The following is an 18,732-nucleotide window of genomic DNA, read 5'->3' as shown; positions in this document are numbered from 1 at the left end:
GAAGTTGAGTCAGAAGCCATCATTTGCTTTTCACAGTTCTTCAGCTAACAAAACCAAATTATTAACTTTTCATTTGTTCTAGTCAAAAGAAACATTATATTTTGAACTGTCAAAAAGATAAAATTATTATTTTTACTTGTGTTAGAAAAGACATTTTTGGAAAGCCACAATGATAAGCCTAAACATTATTTTGTTAAAATTACTACACCTAAGCCAATGTTGATTAATATGTCCACATATTAATTAATGCTAGTGTTAGAAAAATGATGGCTGATTGTAAAAAATATTGTTTTCATTTTTCTTTTACCTTTTCCTTTCAAAATTAAGATATGTTGCTTAAAAGATGTACAAAACTCCCCTTCCCCCACTTCCCCTGAATATTCGAAAAGAGGAAAAGAGTCCCCATTTGTTTTTCTGGTTTCCATCCTATAAATCTTGAAAGGTGAAGGTGAATTAAGGTATGTTTTACTCATTTTACTGTAAAGAATTCTTGTGTGAAATCTCATGTTTACTTCTCACAAGTTGTTTGACAGAGGTATATCTAAATAATTCAGTTTCTTGGGCATTTATAAGCCAGTTTTACAATCGTAGAGTTGTAATGAGGTAGATTGAAAGTGCTAAATGCTCTCCTTGGTGAGAGCTGTTCTGCATAAAGGTTAAATTTGGCTTAGATTTGGTTCAGATCTGTGGTTACTCTGGCTGTAAGGCAAAAGTCATGCTCCTTTAGGTAATGGGATTAGGCAATTGTTAAATCAGAATCTGGCCTATTTTAATTGCAGTATGTTTCAATAGCATGATTAAATCAAGATTTTTTTAATTACTCTGTATGGTGAGTAGCTTCGTAATATTTTTAAGACCATACAAGTTCATATTGTCTGATAATTTAGAATATCCATATCATATTAGCAATATCTGAAATTTGATTTCATTCAAAATTATCCTTTCAAGAGACCTCTATAATAGAATAAAGCAATCCTCTTTTATTTCACAAATAGTTTTGTACATCTCAAATATAGCATTCTTTTAAACTGCTTTAGTGCTTTTAAGTTGGTTGCTTGGTTTGACAGTTTACATACTCTTAAGATGAAAACTTAGTTTCAAGAAATGTTAAAATTAATCTGATTTTTGCATGTGGTACTTGACTTAGACCAAAAAGTATGTAAATTACCGTGACACATATGAACCATGACTTTTATTGATAAGTAAACTGTAAAATCATTAATAAGAGAAAAGAAGTTTAATCTCAGCAGCAGTATTTATAGCCATAAAATAATGAAAAAGGCTGGGCTTAACTAAAGTGATTCTTGCACTTCCTCCACATTGCTATTGTAAAAAGGCCTGATTTTATTCGTTGCTCATTGCATATTTTCATTCATTCAAATGCTTGTAAGTGTGAAACCAAGCAGGGAAATTTAGCTATATTTGGCACTAAAGTAACATTAAGCAAACAGTACACATAGTACTGGATATATTGAATTCAGTGGTTTTGGAAATAAAAAGCCAAAGCCTATGAAAACATTACTTCTTTGTACTACTTATACAAAGATCTTTTAATTACTCTGAAAGGCTGCACTTCCATTCCTTCAGACTCTAATTAAAAGACAATATGCTGTAGTTCTACTGTTCTTTCTTCTTTTGACAAGTCATCATGGTGGATCAGCGTATGCTTACATTGCTTTACTAACAATAACCCACATATTCCTCCTATTTCCAAATCTTTGCTACTGATATGAATAGCAAAATCCCGTTGAAGAAGTATTTGCTGAAGAATACATAACTGGAGAGGATTATGATAAAAAAACTGAGGCAACTGAATATGGAAGCAGAGGAGTAGACCTCAGTGAATCTGATCTGCTGGTAGATGGAGATTTAGGCGAATATGATTTTTATGAATATAAAGAATATGAAGAGAAACCAACTGATTCCACTAATGAGGAGTTTGGTCCAGGTGTTCCTGCAGAGACCGATATCACAGAAACAAGCGTAAGTTGATTGGAGGCATAATGCAGATTAATTTAATTTAGCAATTACTTTGTAATTATACAGTCTCAGAACTGCACAGACCCTGATCCAGAGCTCCTGGTAACTATTAGATATATTCTCATTTTTGATAGGCTTTGAATCAGGGCTATCCTCTTGTTTCAGTACTTCTGGACTTTTTTTTTTTTTATTAAATGTAAGATTCTTGTCTCATTTGGTGAAGGGAACAAGGGAGGGCCGAAGATGGGAGGGAAAAGAAAGAAAGGTGGAATTAAAAAAAAAATAGATGATAAAATGAACAGTTTTAAAAATCTGTCTAAACTAGAGCTAAAGCTGGAAAGAATGTAAGTTCTAATGCAGGTGTAAGTGCTATAATTAATATTTTTATATGATTACCCCAAGAAGTTTAAATGCATGTAAGTGTCTAGAATCCTATGGCTTTTGCTACTTTCCAAGGAGAAGATTCATGAGTGGAAAGGTGAAGGTCTGAATCCTTTCATGAAAATAAACTTTGTCAATGGCGACAGGTTTATGATCCTGCAGAAGAGATTTAACAGCTCTGTATATATAAAGAAAGATAGGATGACATGGTGGATCCTGTGAATCATGCTCTTTTTTCTGAGTTTTATAGCTCTGTCTTTCCCCCTGACTTAATCACAGGCTAAACAGCAAGGCTTTAACTTTCCTTTGGTTGTGCCAAGATCCTTGTTTACCAGTTTACCAGACTGTGGAAGCTGCAAAGAAAAGTAATATGGCTAAAACTGGAAGGAAAAAAAATTCCCATTTGGATTTTTTAATCAGGAAGACGCTGAATATAATAGAAAAAGATAATTTTGTTTGCAGTATTTGCTCAGTATTATCTTTATTTTCTCCTCACAAAGTCAAAACTTACATTTACGAAGGATCCAAGAAATAACAGCAAATGCTGTAAGGTTGCTTTTCCCTGCCAACCTTGAAACCCATACTACTTTTACTGCTCCTTTCTAAACCCTGTTGGGGTCATTGTATTTTTTAATGATCCTTATCTGTGCAATGTGATACAAGTGTACTCTTTTCCTTCTAGCCCAGATGGGGACACTGTGGCAGAATGACACAGAAAAGGTCAGATTATCTGCAAAGCAAAGAGCCCATAAGGCACCATTTGTGCCTGCATTAAACAAATGACTGTGTAGACTCTATCCCCTGGTGTAAATTTCAACTTAAAATGCCTTGATACAAAGCTGAAGGAGTCAGGAATCTTGAATTAGAACACAGGCTCTGGCCTGTGCCTTCTCATCTTCTGAACCAGAGATATCATATCATTTTCCTTTGAAATATGGGTGTATTTAGAAGAACTGAAGTTCTACCTTTGATAAAAAAGGCAAGATGGAAAGTATTCAGTATCTGGAAACTTTCAAAAAGGGGCAATATCTCCAAAGATAGAGACCCTAATGTCATTCTTTACAACTAATTTATGTTACTCTAATAAAAAATAATTGTCTATACCTCTTGCTACTTGATTTTTATGAACTATTGATTATTACTAGTGAGATCTGTGCCTTCATAAATAATTGCAAAATGCACAGGAAATTATGCCTCTGTTTTTCCAGTCCAAAATATTTCATATGGAAATACTGGAACATTATCCTTAACATTTTAAAATCCACAGCTATTTTAGAGTAAATGTCAAATCACTCTACTGAAATTAAAAAAAAAAATAAAAAAAATTTAAAAAATCATTTCAAATTTTCAACTGGTCAGAACTAGAACTTTAATTTCTAGTGAATATATTAGCAATCAAGAGAGCTACTTCTGAAGAAAAATACGTTATCTCATGGTTTGAAAAAAAAAACAGTTTCTTTTTCTTTGTTTGAAACTTCAATCTGTCTGTTTCTTCCATTAACATGTGTTATTTTTAGGCACTTCTGTTATCTTAATCCTGAACCCAAAACTTCCTATAGAGCTGATCCTAAAAGAATTTGGCAGTTGATGCTAATTCATGTATTTAGGAGGTATATCTGGCTGTCTGGGACATATTATATAATGTTCACAATGCCATTTAACTCCTTTCCCATTTTCGCCATGCAGTCACAGCCCCTTCTCAGACTACTTTACATATTGTGGATTTCTAATGAATGAAATTAGGAACTTGAAGGGAACTGTCCATATTGGACCAAGGGATCTTTTTTTCCCTCTTACTTTAAGCTTGCTTAATGCAGAAAGTCATGAGGAATCTTTGTTAATTGCTGAGAATATTTCCAATCAAATAAAAAAAGAAACAATGTTGTGGCTTGCACACAGAAGTTTTAGATTCTAAGTCCGAAGTCCTAATGCAAAGCATGGGATGCACACTATTGCATCTCATTCAAAAAGTAAAAATTGACAGTATCCAGTAGTTTGAAAAGTATGCATACAGTTTTTGCGTTTTCCATTTCTCATGTATTTTTTATTTATATGGTTTGCTATATTTTATAGCACAGACCAATTCCAGCTTTAGCTTTCAGTTACAGGTTGCTGCAGTTGTTTTATTGTAACAGGTCCTTAGACCTTCTACTTATTTTCATTTTTGGGGTTGTTTTTACTGGCCAGGTGACAGGACATGGGGCTTATGGAGAAAAAGGCCAAAAGGGAGAACCAGCTGTGATTGAACCTGTAAGTAGAGATGTGGGTGAGTTTTTCTGTAGCACTATATAACATATGTACACTGTGGGTGCATCATTATCAAACCACGTTGCTCGTGATAGGATAACAGTAACCTTATCCGTGATCTCTGAAACGCTCACCTGTAATGTGGATGGTATCAAGTGATTACAGACAGTGGCCTGTTCCAGCCTACTCTTTTGGTCACAGGAAGTACTAACCACATGTTCCATAAAACAAAGACAATCTTCTTGTGCAGAGGAAAACAGTGTGTTGATCTGCTCTTCAGGCCATCTAGTATCTACAGCTTGGACAGATCTACCAAAACTGAAAACTTTCAGTTTTTCAAGATAACTTTCAGCATAGGCACAGGTAACACCATGACTACAGGTTTCAGCAAGGACAAGGAAGTCCCTCCGAGGGGTTAATTAAATTCTTGTATGTTTAACCTGCGCTGATGCAATCATATTGCTAAGAGTTTAATTAAATGGTTTCTTTGGAGGCTACAACTTGGTCATAAGCACAGTAATGTATCAGTAGTTTATGCATCTTTAAACAGTAGTATAGTAGCTAAGTGGCTTTTACATTAGGACTAAGTTTTACTGTAGCATAATGTTTGATGGTTAGAAACTAAAATTTAACTGAATTAAAAAAATTATACAAAAATAATCATTTTATAATATCTAGCAGAAACTGAATGCCTGTGTGGTTTACTTTTCTAGAATTTTCAAGAACTGCTTTCAAATTTGTATTTGATGCAAGCGGAAATTAAAGTTTAATCTGGTTTTTATTTCATGGAAAATTAGGTACAGAATTACCTAGGGAAAAATTAGCTTAAGTTGAAGTCTGAAAAAATATTGTGATATGTCATTGTGACCTCTGAATTCTGTGATCCAAAAGCTCCTTCTTAATTCTGTATTTCTGTCTCAGGATTAGAATTTGGTGAAGTTACTGATGAATAAATTTAAAGGAGTACAATAATGAACAAGTTTGAAATAAGATTGTGACATCTCAGTCACGATCTGTGAAGAAACTCAAAGAGTGTTAGCTCATAAAATACATGACTTTTTTAAACCATTGCAAGGTACATTTAGTTTAGATCTATAACACTACAATTAGTTTCAAGCTAGTTTGCCCAGTCCTCCTTCCTATGGAAAGCCAATTAGTACAAGTGAGGATCACATAGTTGTAGGACTTACCATGACCTGGAATCTGGATTAGCATCTACTCTCAAAAAAAGGAACTAGGAGATGCTATAAGATCCATAACATAGGAATAGTCAGTTATTCACATCAAATTCTTCAACAGCATTAAAAGAAATTACTTTAAATCCACTGTTAGGAGGCGTCTTCTAGCAGTCTTTCTCACTTTTAAAGCCACACAACAATTCAGATTTTAATTCTAGTAACTTTAGAGAGAAGATTCCTGGAAAAGTTTATCAAAACACTAAGAAATGTTAACTTTAGTAGTTCAGATAAAAAGATTTTTTATGTTTTCCTGTAAGACACAGTAAAGTTAACATCATGTTTCATCCACCCCTAGGGTATGCTCATTGAAGGACCACCGGGACCAAGAGGACCTGCTGTAAGTGTATTAATCACAATTTCCTTTATTTCATTTAATTTATCCACTCTGCTTTTGTGTCCATGAGTTAAACACAATATCAGTCGTCTTATAGTTCCCAAATGGTATATCAGACTTAGCACTTTCAAAAGGGAGTAAAAAAGGGTCACCTCTAGCATTTTCAGTGACTGCATACTACAAGCTGAGTGCACTTGAATATCTAAGTTTTGAATGTTGACTACGAATCTTTGTAAGAAAAAAAAAATGCAATCTTATAAATTATTTTATCCAAATACATATTAATCATAACTTTCCAAAGAAAAAAAAGTTCAAAAGTGCTGCAAGCATTCAGCATAATTGTGTCATTCATTTTCTGTAGGGTCTTACAGGTCCCCCAGGTCTTCAAGGTCCAGTTGGTCCTCCAGGTGACCCTGGTGAAAGGGTAAGTCAACAAACATTATCCTCTGTATTCATGGGATATCTTGCACTAATTGCTACAAGGGCGAGTTAGATCCTGCTCTGAAATAGATCCACATAGGTTAAGAAACTTCAGTGCAACCGAGGCTGATTCATTCAGCTAAGGAAATCAACTGAGAATCTGGACAAACACTTCCTTAGTGGTAGAAATATGCACTGTAAATACAGGAAGAAAGTGAAGATCCTATTTGTTTATATTTCTCTGTTTTGATGTATTTTAAAATATAATAAGTAATAGATGCAAACATTTCGTATGGATTTGAATGAGTTTTAAAAAAACAGTATGGCCTCATCTATAATATGTGCAAATACAGAGAAAGACAGGCTCTGCAGAATCAAAATACACATGGGAATATTGAAGGTGATGGACAATATTTAGATGATCTTGGAAGAATTTATTAGCCATATTAAGTAATATATGGCATAAGAACCCTGTCCAGTAATGAAAATAATTTAAATGTAAGCTATTATATTAGTGTTATACGTTCTCATAAGTCTTTCCTTACTACCACAACCAACACAATTTTAAAACAGCCTAAATATATTTATTTGATGAAAATATACTACTAAGAACTTTTCTGTCTTTTATGAGATAGTTTAGTCTCAAGTCTAGCATGTTCACGCTGTATTTATGCATACAAGATGTTGAGAAGATGCTACCAGTTCACTGAATAATGAGATAATGTTAAAACCCCAACAATTCTTCACCTTGCTAGTAAGTCAGCATCCACCTTTCTTTAGTATTTATTTCCTGCAGATTAATTAAATATTTTGGAATTTGAACTTATAAAATGGTAATTTTAACATATTGTAATGGAATAACTACTGATAGTTTTGTAACTGTCTGCCTACTGAATTCATCATAAGGAAATTCTTGACTAAACACACTGTGTGCCTGTCATGGAACAGACACATGACACGAATAAATAATTGTAGCAATTAGGCTGGGTGGAGAATGGACTGAGAGCAGTCCTGCAGAGAAGGTCTTGGGGGTGTTGGTGGACAAGAAACTCGACCTGACCCAGTAACATACACTTGCAGCCAACCGTGTCCTTGGATGCATTGAAAGAAGCCTGACCAACAAGTCCAGGGAGGCAATTCTCCTACCCTACACCACTCTTGTGTACCTCTACTATGTAGACAGGCTGGGGGGTGAGGGAGATGGCTACAAGAGAGATGGAGAGAGACTTTTTAAGGACACATAATGATAGAACAAGGGATATGTTTTTAAACTGAAAGAAGGCAGGTTTAGATTCATGCTAGGAAGAAATTCTTGACTGTGAGAGTGGTGAGGCATTGGAACAGGTTGCCCAGATGGCTGCACCGTCCCTGGAAGTGTTCAAGGCCAGGCTGAATGGGACTTTAAGCAACCTGGTCTAGTGGAAGGCGTCCCTGCCCATGGCAGGGGGGTTGAAACTAGGTCTTTAAGGTCTTTTCCAACTCACACTATTCTATGAGTGTAAATGTATGTAAGTGACTCAAAAGTATGTGACTCAAAAGGTTTATTTTACGTAATTATCTTTTCGTTCTCATCCCTTTTTCTCTCATCTCTCTGTTCTCTTAGGGTCCACCTGGTCGCCCTGGTCTTCCTGGTGCTGATGGTTTAGCAGGTCCCCCAGGTACCATGTTAATGTTGCCGGTAAGTTATGATTACAGGGTCACCAGCCTACAAAAAGGGGAAGTGTCTTTCGAGAAATGTATTTTTGTCTGTGGAATGAGAGATGAAACAGAGTTTCTTGTACGCTCTAAGCATTTGAAGTTCATATGCTGCCTTTTTTTCCTGAAACAAAACATATGCTTTAACTCCTGCATGGCTGACAGATTGGAACCTAATGAATGAATTACAGACACTGCAAATCTCCTTATATTTTCAATAGTAACTATTTTTTTGCTACTGTATGTCCTAAACAACGAGTTTGCTGTTGTACAGAGAGCCTGTACTCCCAACAGGCATGTGTGCTTTCAAGTCTCATTGACATGGAGAATTTTAAGCATTCAATGCTTAAAATTGGACTTCAGTGTCTTCTTTGAAGAGTCAGTGCATCCTTTGAATAGAAATATATGCACATGGCCAGCTCTACTCCCACTGGAGTCAAAGCAAAACACCATCTGTTTTAGCATGTGGAGGAACAAGCCCAAAGCTGTTAAAGGATCTTGCACTTTTGTGGTATGAAAAGTACTATGTGCATGGAATTCATTATTCCTAAGTGTATGTATATATGCAAAAGATCCATGTCAACTCTGGGCATAGGCAAGCTGGATAAACTGTTGTGGGCAGTGAAAGATTCACGGCCCTGATATCCAGTGTGCCTATGCCATACCTTTGGAAAGCTGTGCTTCTTGTTGCAGCTTAACATTTCTGCAATATTGCAAAGCTTCTTCTAGCAGTTCCATGAGCAATAACAGAACCACAAGAATGAGTACTTAAGTTTTATTCTGTAATTTATTTTGAAATTGTCAGAAATTACACAAAACTCTTTTATTTGAGATATCAAACATTTTTCAAATTTAAGTCTGCCCTAAATTAAATTGCATTTTTTTCTGTGGGTAACTACCAACGTACAGAGAACTAATTAATTTTGATAGCCATTTTTATTGAAGTTTTGCAGAAAATTAAGAGTCTATTTTGGCCTCTTTTTGAAACAAATAAGCAAGCAAACAAATAAAATGAAAACCAAAATCCTATGAAATCAAGAAAATATTTGCTCTTAAGGGATTAGATTTAGACCTCAATTCTAAACTATTACCAATGGCTTTATGTTCATCTTGGATCCAGTGGCCTGGATCTTCTGAAGTCAGTGGAATGAACTAGACTGTGACCTTTTGTCTTTGAAGTGGTTTGCACAGTTGCAGCAAAAAAACAAATATGAATTTGATTTGATAAATTCTGAGTCCTTTTCTTGTGTTTGTATTTGCAGTTCCGCTTCGGTGGAGATGGTGAGAAAGGCCCTACAATCTCAGCTCAGGAAGCTCAAGCACAAGCCATTCTTCAGCAAGCTAGGGTGAGCACAAGGAGCCTTCAAACAAAACTGCCACAAGTGTACAGCTCCAAAACCCAATCTGTTTTATATCATGCAGGATGTGAAGTTAAAGATGGGGGCTATTTGTTAACACATTGTGGAATTGTATTAATGTAGAATAAGTATGTTGGCTCGCAACTTTTTCATGATACCTGTTGTTCTGTTTGTTTGTTTTCTCAGATTGCTATGAGAGGTCCACCTGGTCCTATGGGACTCACTGGAAGACCAGGTCCTGTGGTATGTAAACAAAACAGGGACAGAGGTTTAAGAACACAGTAATGCAGGCCATGGATCCCATTCTGGTCTTGCCTACACCTCTGTATTTGTGCTTATTTTATTTAAAATTGATATTATGTAATTAAAGCCATGGCTTGTATTCTTATTCAAGGTCTGCAATGTAACCTGAATACTAAATCAGCTTTTATTGTAGATTTTGTGGTGTTTGGATAGAGCACACTGGTAGACTTACAAATCTAGTAAATAGTTTTTACATAGATAATTACATATGTCTCTACAGTCAGTCATCTCTGTAATAATATTCATACAATTTCTTGTGGTAAATATGAAGCTCTACAGTAGGAGATAATAAAGTGTGTGCAGAATCACCTTTGCTCAATATTTAAATGGAATCTGGAAAGTTTTTAAGAGGGATTCCTTTAAGCAATTAAGAGCCATGCAGATTTCTAAAAGAATTATACTTTTTTTACTTCAGTCGTGAATTTTACTTGACTCCTAATACTCCTGGAAATGGCCCTGTGGATGTTAAAAAACTTAATAGTTATACAAAGTCTATATACTTTGCTTGTATTTTTAAGCAGATCTGTACAATAGCAATTCTTCTCTAGAGTAATTCTTCCAAAGTAAATAGTTGCTACCAAGTAGAGAATCTGTCTCACAGACTCCTGATTCATCATGATTAGATATGCAATACTTACAAATAGTCAAACATATTTGGTCTATTTAACAAACTCATACACTATTTCCAGCAGTATATTTAAATCAAGTGACCTGCAGGGTAACATTCAGTCTAGATAGACAAAAAAACTATAAAATTTCTGTAAACAAGGAGTACTTTGTAAAAACTGTTATAATATTGACAGTGGTTTAACCTGGCCTCATACTCATGCTTTCATGTTTTAAAAACCTTCATGAATTTCTGTATGCAAAGTTCAACAAATGAATAATATTGATAGTTGTTTTGCTTCTAAACCACCAGGAGGCCCTAGAAATCCAACTCTTTGATCTAGCAACATTTTTTGCCTACAGTTGCAAAAGCAAGTTTATTGGTCTGTAAATTGTTTGTCTGCCTAGTTTCTTTTAAGAATGAAAAAGTTGGAGCTTTTACTCCTAATATGAATTGTATTTTGTGAAATAAAAGGTACATTTACAAATGTATTAGTTACTAAAAACCTTAACCATAGCAGTGTCAAAGCCCCAGTGTAACCTCAACCGAGTCTGGAGTTCCCATGCTTAGTTAACACAGCATACAAAATAAATTTCTGCCTACATATATTAAATGTAATTAATTATATTAATTTAAAAAAGAACTTACATCAGAGAAACCCAAAGAGACAGTCACCACCTAGCAAAGCCAATCTTCTTTCCACTGCCAGTACCAGTTTGGGATCTGATTTTCATTTTGGTTAGGACTTGACTTTCAATACCTATAAGGTCAGTGGGAATCTTTCCACTCCAGGATGGGAGACTCAGCACTAAGGCAAACCATGAGATTACTTCTTTCTTTCAGTGTTCACGATGGTGAACATAGGAGGATTATCAATTTTCAAAGGTTTGCAGTTTCATATTAAATACATAGATCGAGTCACAACCCGTTTCAAAGCTCAGAAATGCAAAAATTCTTTTGCATGTAGTAGCAAACTCCTGTATGTTCTTTCTCTGAGCCTGTATTCTGTGTGTGCATGTCAAGATTTTTTTGTTTTGTTTTGTCTGTTTTAGTGAGACCACTAACTTACTTTAACTAGTTCTGCCCCAGATTCCATGTACAGTATCTTGCCTTGGATGAATATCTGCTTTAGGTCTCTTTATCAGTAAAATTTACTCTTAAAATCTGTATCATCATTTCATAATAATAAAGAGATGTAGTTATATAGATTTTCCACTTCTGCAGGTGCAGATGCACAAAGGACTTGATTAAAAGTTCACTACAAGATTAGACAGGGTATTTTTCTTTGACTATAGTGATCTTCGGATTGAACTGTTATTTTCTGTACAACACAGAAATAAAGGTAAAAAGAGGTGGCTTTTGCTTCTGTTGCCTTTCCTATGATGAATGCACTTCTGTTTGCATTACTTATGTTCTTACTGTGCTCATATTTAGCTCTCAAATATTAATATCGAACAAAGAGTTACATTTGATCTCTTCAAATCGATGGGAGTTCTCTTCAGGAAGAACTATTTTTACGTGCCTAGAACCAGTGTCTAGACAATGATATATCATGACTATCTCTAGATTCAAATGGTAAATTCATACCTCCTGCTGAATAGAAGATTGTTATTGCTCCCTGTAATTCATGTATAGAAATAGAAAGTAACTTCTTAATTTAAGGAGGCTTTTGTGCATTTACACAATGTATGTTGCTTTTTTTCATCAAGGGTGGACCTGGAGCAGCAGGTGCTAAGGGTGAAAGTGGTGAACCAGGTCCCCAGGTACAATAATATTCCCTGTTATGTTTGAGTGTTTATCTTAAAAAAAATGTATTCATATCAATTAGAAGAAATCAATCAATTATATGCTTTCTGCATGCAATTGAAGACAAATAACTTTTATGATACTATCTTAATTAAATTCAATAGCTTGATCAATATTAAAATCTTAATTAAAATCAATAACTTGATTGTTCATTTTGAAAAGTGAAAGTAACAATCTTTGTATAACAAAGAGCAATTATCACATGTAGAGTTATCACTTGAAAACCTGTTTTAATATTGTCACTTCAAGCCCTTTTCTGTGTTCAATAATCACGTTAGTCTGTAACTGTATGACCTGGGCCTCTGTCATACAGAGGTGAGGGAGGTTGAATTTAATTCATAATTAGAGAGCCTATTTTCAAGAAAGACGTGACATAGCAAGAATAAGTCTTTAGGAACCAGTGCATGCTTTGCTTTTCAGCTTACTATTATATAAACTGCTATGTAGTGATGTTAAAGAGCACTGAAATTATTTTTGGATGGCTGGCCCTTACCATTGCTTTTTTCACCGGCATTTGGATGGAGGATGAGAAAATTTCTACAGTCACGCCCACACAGTCATCAGTCAAAGTAACATATGTTTGAAAAGTGAAATCAGATTTTTCACTCTCCCTCTGCTTAAAAGTATGTTGTGTAAAGCTAAGGTGGCATGTGAGCTGTTTACCAGCATAGCTCATGTTTGTGTATAAGTTAGGGATCCGAAATAAGCACTCTTAGTTTTCATCAAATATTTATAATATGACTAAATAATTTTGGCCTGAGAGGAAGAAGCTACAGGACTGAGATCTCCAAAGTCATGGAAAGAGTGTGAGAAACTTTTACATTAAATGATGAATTATGCCATGGATAGTGCCATCTCATGAAAACTAGGGTTAAAATTGGTAGTGCTAAGGCCAGTTTGGATGCCCATGTTCTTTTAAAACTAATGGGAAATTGGGAACCAGAATCCATCTCCTGGGGGAACAATGCAGCTTTGTGTATAAAAAAAATCTTATCTTCTTCCTGAGGTGAGGTTTTTAACTAACTTTCAGCTGACATTAATGTGATTCTAAGAATTGCACTCTTTAAATTCAGGGTCCTCGTGGTGTTCAAGGTGCCCCCGGTCCAAGTGGAAAAGCTGGCAAAAGGGTAGGTAGCGTATGGATCAGTTCTGCTCTGGGAAAATAGTTTTTATTAAATATTAACTGATTCCACTGCATTTTCAAATGTTTGCCCCTTTTGGCTTTTGCAGGGACGTCCTGGAGCTGATGGTGCCAGAGGAATGCCAGGTGAACCTGGTGCAAAGGTAAATAATAATAATAAGACCTGAGGCTTTATTGCAGTCTTGGAATGGACTAGATAGATTTTATGTAGGTACCACAGTTTCATCCAGGCCAACCCAAAATTCTTCTCTTAAGTGAAAATACTGAGATGTCAGATAGCTGGGTCAGATGCAAGAGCTGAGAATGAATCATCCATTTAAAATATGGTAATTAATGTTAATGGCTAGTAGTCTGACCTTGAAGAAACTTGATCCTTGGGGCATGATTCCTCTCTCTCTGAGTCAGTTTCTAGTTACAGAGTATCAGTAATAGTAAAGTCAGTTTTGCAACTGCAAAGTGCAGCTAGAATCAAGATTTTAATTTCGGTGTGGACTTCTTTTTATAAATAGCGTAACTACAACACAGGGAAAAAGTTGATTTGGCACCTTCTCTTGCTACAATGCGTAGAAGCAAATTTTGTGAATTTGATCTATATGATCACCTCCATGTATTTAATTTAAAAACAAAAGTGTACATATAATCAAGGGTAGAAATTAACTTATAGAGGGAAGGTGCAATTTATTCAGAGTAAGCAATACATAATGTAACAGTCATTTACTAAAGCTGTGATTTCTTCTTTCCTAGGGTGACAGAGGATTTGATGGTCTTCCTGGCCTCCCTGGTGACAAAGGTAACAGGGTAAGAAGAGAAATATGTATGTTTATAAAACACCAAATTGATACTGTCACAGAAATAATGCACCCTTCATTAAGAATAGCACTGAGAAATAAGGGGAAAGTTAAAACAGGGTGTTTCATGCTTTTCACGCTACAGAATAATATCTGTACCATCAGGCAATGCATTCTTCATGAAACTTTTTTAGTAATATCAATCAATAGACAACTATTTATATATATAGTAATGATTTAAATATATTTAAAGAATTCAGATCACATCTTCAGCTAGGTTTTGCTCTAATTTTCTTAGTTAAGGAATTTGCCTGTTGGACTTAACTGTCATTGTAAAGGAAATAGTAATAGGAAAAGGAAATTAGCATGAAGTTTCTGTATCAGGACCATGACAAATTTTAACCTGCTGAGAAGGTTGCTCAACAAAATGCATATGAATATTTAAATTGCAGACTGAATTTTTTAGTGTGGCTTATTCCAGCAACTGAAACTTAAAGAAAGATCACAGTCAGGTCAGATAAGTTAGGAAAACTTGTAGTAATATTTAAAACAAATAATATACTTGCTCCTTATGTCATACAAATCTATGGGATGAGGTTTCATCTTTCCCTACATGGTGTCGAAATAATCGCAATCAGGGATTTCTGCTTTAGATTATACCTCTAATTGTAGATGCTAGCAACCATGTGCCTGAATGTCCCTTCTTTACTGTTGTCCTGGTAAGTGCAATGCACCATAAAAGAAACAGTGAATGGGAATGTCAACAAAACCATTTCTATATGTGCTAAAGCTTGATGACCAAGAAATTATTACGTCATCCTTCAATGGGTAAACACAGTTGCATTTCCTAGAAAATCTCAACTGTGTTGGCTACTGAACCATAATGTAGTTCTTTTTTATAGCATCTAAGGATACTGCTTTGAGTTGTGTTTGCAATGGGGAAAGAAATTCTGGTGTCATAAAGAATTTTTTTATTCCTCTTTCATCATCCCCTCTTCTTAAAGAGTGTAAAGCAGTCAGCACATGTCATAACTGAAACACAGCGTACTCAGCAGGTGAACAGCAGAGGGGGCTCGGCATTAAGCACTTGCCACTGCTGCACTCTGAGGGCTGAGCAGAAATCTGGTCTGAATCAGGGAATGTGTGTCTGCTTTCCAATCTGGAATACTAGAATTGTGTGTGTGGCACCTTCCAAGTCATAAAAAAATAATTTTTTTTTTTTAAATATTCAACTTATTTCATATTTCCTAAAAAAAAATAAAAATTAACTCCTCCTAAAATAGAAGAATAAGTGTGGATTGAAATTGGCAAAATAATAATGAAAATAATGACTTCTTTTCATCATTTCTTTCATCCCACTATATAAAAATCACTACTTTCTTGTGTTTCTGTGGAGATCTTCTGTAAATGTACGCACTGTGATCTTTGTGAAAGCAGCTCAGTTCAAAGCCAGATCAGATGGCTGTAGCTCTTGGAGTCACATATACTGACATATAATGGAAATGTTCAGTTGTCTTTGGCTTGCAATAATAAGCACGGCAAGACAAGGAAAGCGATTTTTCTCTTGTGGTTATATTTCAGCTGTAAAAGAATAGATGTTGAAAACCCATATCTTTAGAGTAGAAGTTTTAGACTGGTTTTAGAATTAGTCATATTGCACCTGTGAGTTGCAAATTGGATGTCTCTCTGAGGCTGTGCCTCTGTCAAACACAAGTTGTCAGACAGGAGTTCATGGATGAGATTCCCTGATTTCCAATGTAGAGCAGATCACACTACATGGTGCAATATTTCTTTTAACCTCAGTATCTATGACTTTGAACTTTTCTTATTTAGATTTACTAGGTGCATTAGTCTTCTATTTGGGGGATGTACTCTTGGGTATATGAGAAAGTTACCTAAAATTCCCTAGGAAGGCTCAGAAGTGTAAAGAACAGAGCCACTAAACAGTGACTCCATATATCTCTACCAGAATCCACAGCAGTGGTCAGGCTCCTTGGAGACACTGATAAAATTAGGGTAAACAGCATAAATACTTGGTTGTTGTCCAATGCCAGAAGGAAGTCACAGTCTAAAAGCCCACGGCCCACAAGGAGGTGAGTCGGTGGTGTTTGAGCTACGTAGCACACTAGTTCTCTTTAGGAATTGGGAAAGAAAAATAAACCCTAAAAGTATGGTCCAGAATCTACTGAGGCTCTGCGTATATAGACTTGAAAAGCCCAAACCTCTGAAGGGAAGTGTGGAAGTCTGGCTGCCTTCCAAAACCTCAGACAAATCAGTCCCAAGGCTCTTAGTGACTGGTGCCAAGGTGTGTGGTTCTGAAAGGGGGTCAGTAAACTTCTCTATGTATATTCCAGGGCCCAGCTATAGGTTTATTAACTTCTGACCCATGTACACAAGCCTTGTTTTACTGGCAGTAATACACTGTGTAGAGAAAGCAGGAAGGTGTTGATGAGACAAAGGAAAATGTGGGTAACACTATCTTCTGTAACAGTAGAAAATGTTACAGAGTGAAATTTTGCAAACACAAATAATTAATTTTTCAGTAAAGCTCATTTGTTTTTATACTAATATAATGGAAGATTTTACTAAGTACTGTAATCTACAGATTTGTATCAGCATGTCAAGACATGTTTTGACACATCAAACTTCAGCTAACACATTTGTTTTCATTTCCTTTCCCATCCATTATTGTTTCCAACAGCAGATGTTATTTTAATGACTTTCCTTGTTCTTCAGGGAGACCGTGGCCCACAGGGACCTCCTGGCTTACCTGGTGAAGACGGGTCAAGAGTAAGTTGCTATTCACACAGGAAAACCTAAAGTGAATCCTCAGGTAATGGGAACATGGTCACAATACATGTTCAGTTTTTGTCTAAAACTTGTTTTCTTTTGTACAAAAACAGGGAGAAGATGGGGAAGTTGGACCAAGAGGTCTCCCAGGTGAAGCTGTAAGCAATTCTTTTATTCTTTTGTTTCTGTTATAAACAAAAACCACTTTCAGATTTTTTTCCTTTCTGTTAAACTGTTCTGAATTCCAGGTATAAAAATTATTGCGTGTGTGTGTATGCCTGAAAAGCAAACAATTTAACAGTTTTGTTAGGGATGAAACACCACTTACACAATTAGAATTCAACCAGGGGTGTATCCAGCCAAGTATATACAACTTTCAGAGTCACAAAGGCTATTTCCTATCCTGTTGTGTAAAATCAGTCACTGCAGTCCTTGATACATGACAATATAATCAAGCCCCTGTTTCTTTTAAAAGGTTTTCTAAGCATCGGCTTATTAGAAAATAAGGCCTGGATTCACCCCTTTTTTTCACACTACTCTGCTTCATTGTTTCACATGTTTCACATGCAGAATTTCCACTCCTGTCAGTTGGAATTCTGCAGGTGCTGTCACTGCAGAACAGAGTTCTGCATTGCAGGCAAGAAATCAAGCCTCAGAAAGGGGAATTTTACCCTAAATGTCTGATGTGCTGCTGCCTACTCACAAAGTACAACGAAGTTGCTACAGAGTCGGAGTGTTAGTGATTTGTGACTATATCATACATGAGGAGACTGGAGACTCAGTTCTGCCTACTTTAGCAGCATGGCATGAATGATGACACAGATGATAAAAACTAATATTCATTTGCATAGTATAACATAGATTATGTTATAGACTCAAATCATGTTCACCTTATTTAGTCTTTTGTGGAAATTTCTAGGGGTAAGAAGAACAAATCTGATTTTGGTTTCCAGACTGCCTTGCATTTATTATAATAAAATTCTTAGCAATTTTTAATTATTTATTGGATTTTTAGTAAAGATAAAACCACTATTTTATACTTAGAATAGCAGTATAGAATATGACACACCATCGTGTTTTCAAAAGACAGGAATATAAACATGTATGCTACTGTTCAGGTCAGACTTCTAGACCAAGACGCAGCTGAAACTTTAGTGGAAGATGCTGTCCCAGTATTCTGCACCAGGAAATATGAATAGCAATCTCCTACCTTTTTTGAAATGATAATATAGCAGCTAAATCAGAGCTTTCCCTTCCACTGACATCCTGTTCAGACATAGGGTGTCCTTGAGGTGAATCTGTTATCAGTGAACTTTTTCCTTTCTTTCTTTCTTCCTAAACACCCTTCATCCTTCCTACTCCTTATTGCATCCTTTGCTCAGTCCTGCTCATGGGTGTCTCTGTTCAGAAAAAGACACACAGGTGTTAATAAGTGTTTCATCTCTTGCAGGGTCCACGGGGATTACTGGGCCCCAGAGGAACACCTGGTCCCCCCGGACAACCTGTATGTATGAATTGATCTGTATTTGCAATTTCCAGGAGAAAAAAATGCAAGTCCACTGAAAGTTGCTCATGTTTATATTGTTTGTTGTAGGGCATTGCAGGTATTGATGGACCTTCAGGCCCAAAAGGAAACATGGTGAG

The 18,732-nt window shown here is 35.8% G+C and overlaps 1 protein-coding gene across 4 annotated transcripts in view; it reads left to right on the top strand.

The window, feature by feature from the left end:
- COL11A1 (collagen type XI alpha 1 chain) overlaps nt 1–18,732 on the top strand; it is a 133,819-nt gene that overhangs the window by 45,760 nt on the left and 69,327 nt on the right. For all 4 annotated transcript variants that reach the window (XM_051800312.1, XM_051800294.1, XM_051800304.1 and 1 more), the window contains 15 exons: nt 1,738–1,983; nt 4,549–4,611; nt 6,142–6,183; nt 6,542–6,604; nt 8,204–8,278; nt 9,558–9,641; nt 9,840–9,896; nt 12,273–12,326; nt 13,443–13,496; nt 13,600–13,653; nt 14,255–14,308; nt 17,035–17,088; nt 17,202–17,246; nt 18,539–18,592; nt 18,683–18,727. In XM_051800312.1, the coding sequence (XP_051656272.1) occupies nt 1,738–1,983; nt 4,549–4,611; nt 6,142–6,183; nt 6,542–6,604; nt 8,204–8,278; nt 9,558–9,641; nt 9,840–9,896; nt 12,273–12,326; nt 13,443–13,496; nt 13,600–13,653; nt 14,255–14,308; nt 17,035–17,088; nt 17,202–17,246; nt 18,539–18,592; nt 18,683–18,727 (1,044 nt within the window). The remainder of the gene's footprint in view (nt 1–1,737; nt 1,984–4,548; nt 4,612–6,141; nt 6,184–6,541; nt 6,605–8,203; nt 8,279–9,557; nt 9,642–9,839; nt 9,897–12,272; nt 12,327–13,442; nt 13,497–13,599; nt 13,654–14,254; nt 14,309–17,034; nt 17,089–17,201; nt 17,247–18,538; nt 18,593–18,682; nt 18,728–18,732) is intronic.

This window comes from Manacus candei, unplaced genomic scaffold, assembly GCF_025592945.1.
Source record: "Manacus candei isolate 608988 ecotype Guabito, Panama unplaced genomic scaffold, ASM2559294v1 h1tg000005l, whole genome shotgun sequence".
Lineage (NCBI taxonomy): Eukaryota > Metazoa > Chordata > Aves > Passeriformes > Pipridae > Manacus > Manacus candei.
Note: the sequence above shows the minus strand (reverse complement) of the source record. Positions and strands in the feature narration are given on the sequence as shown.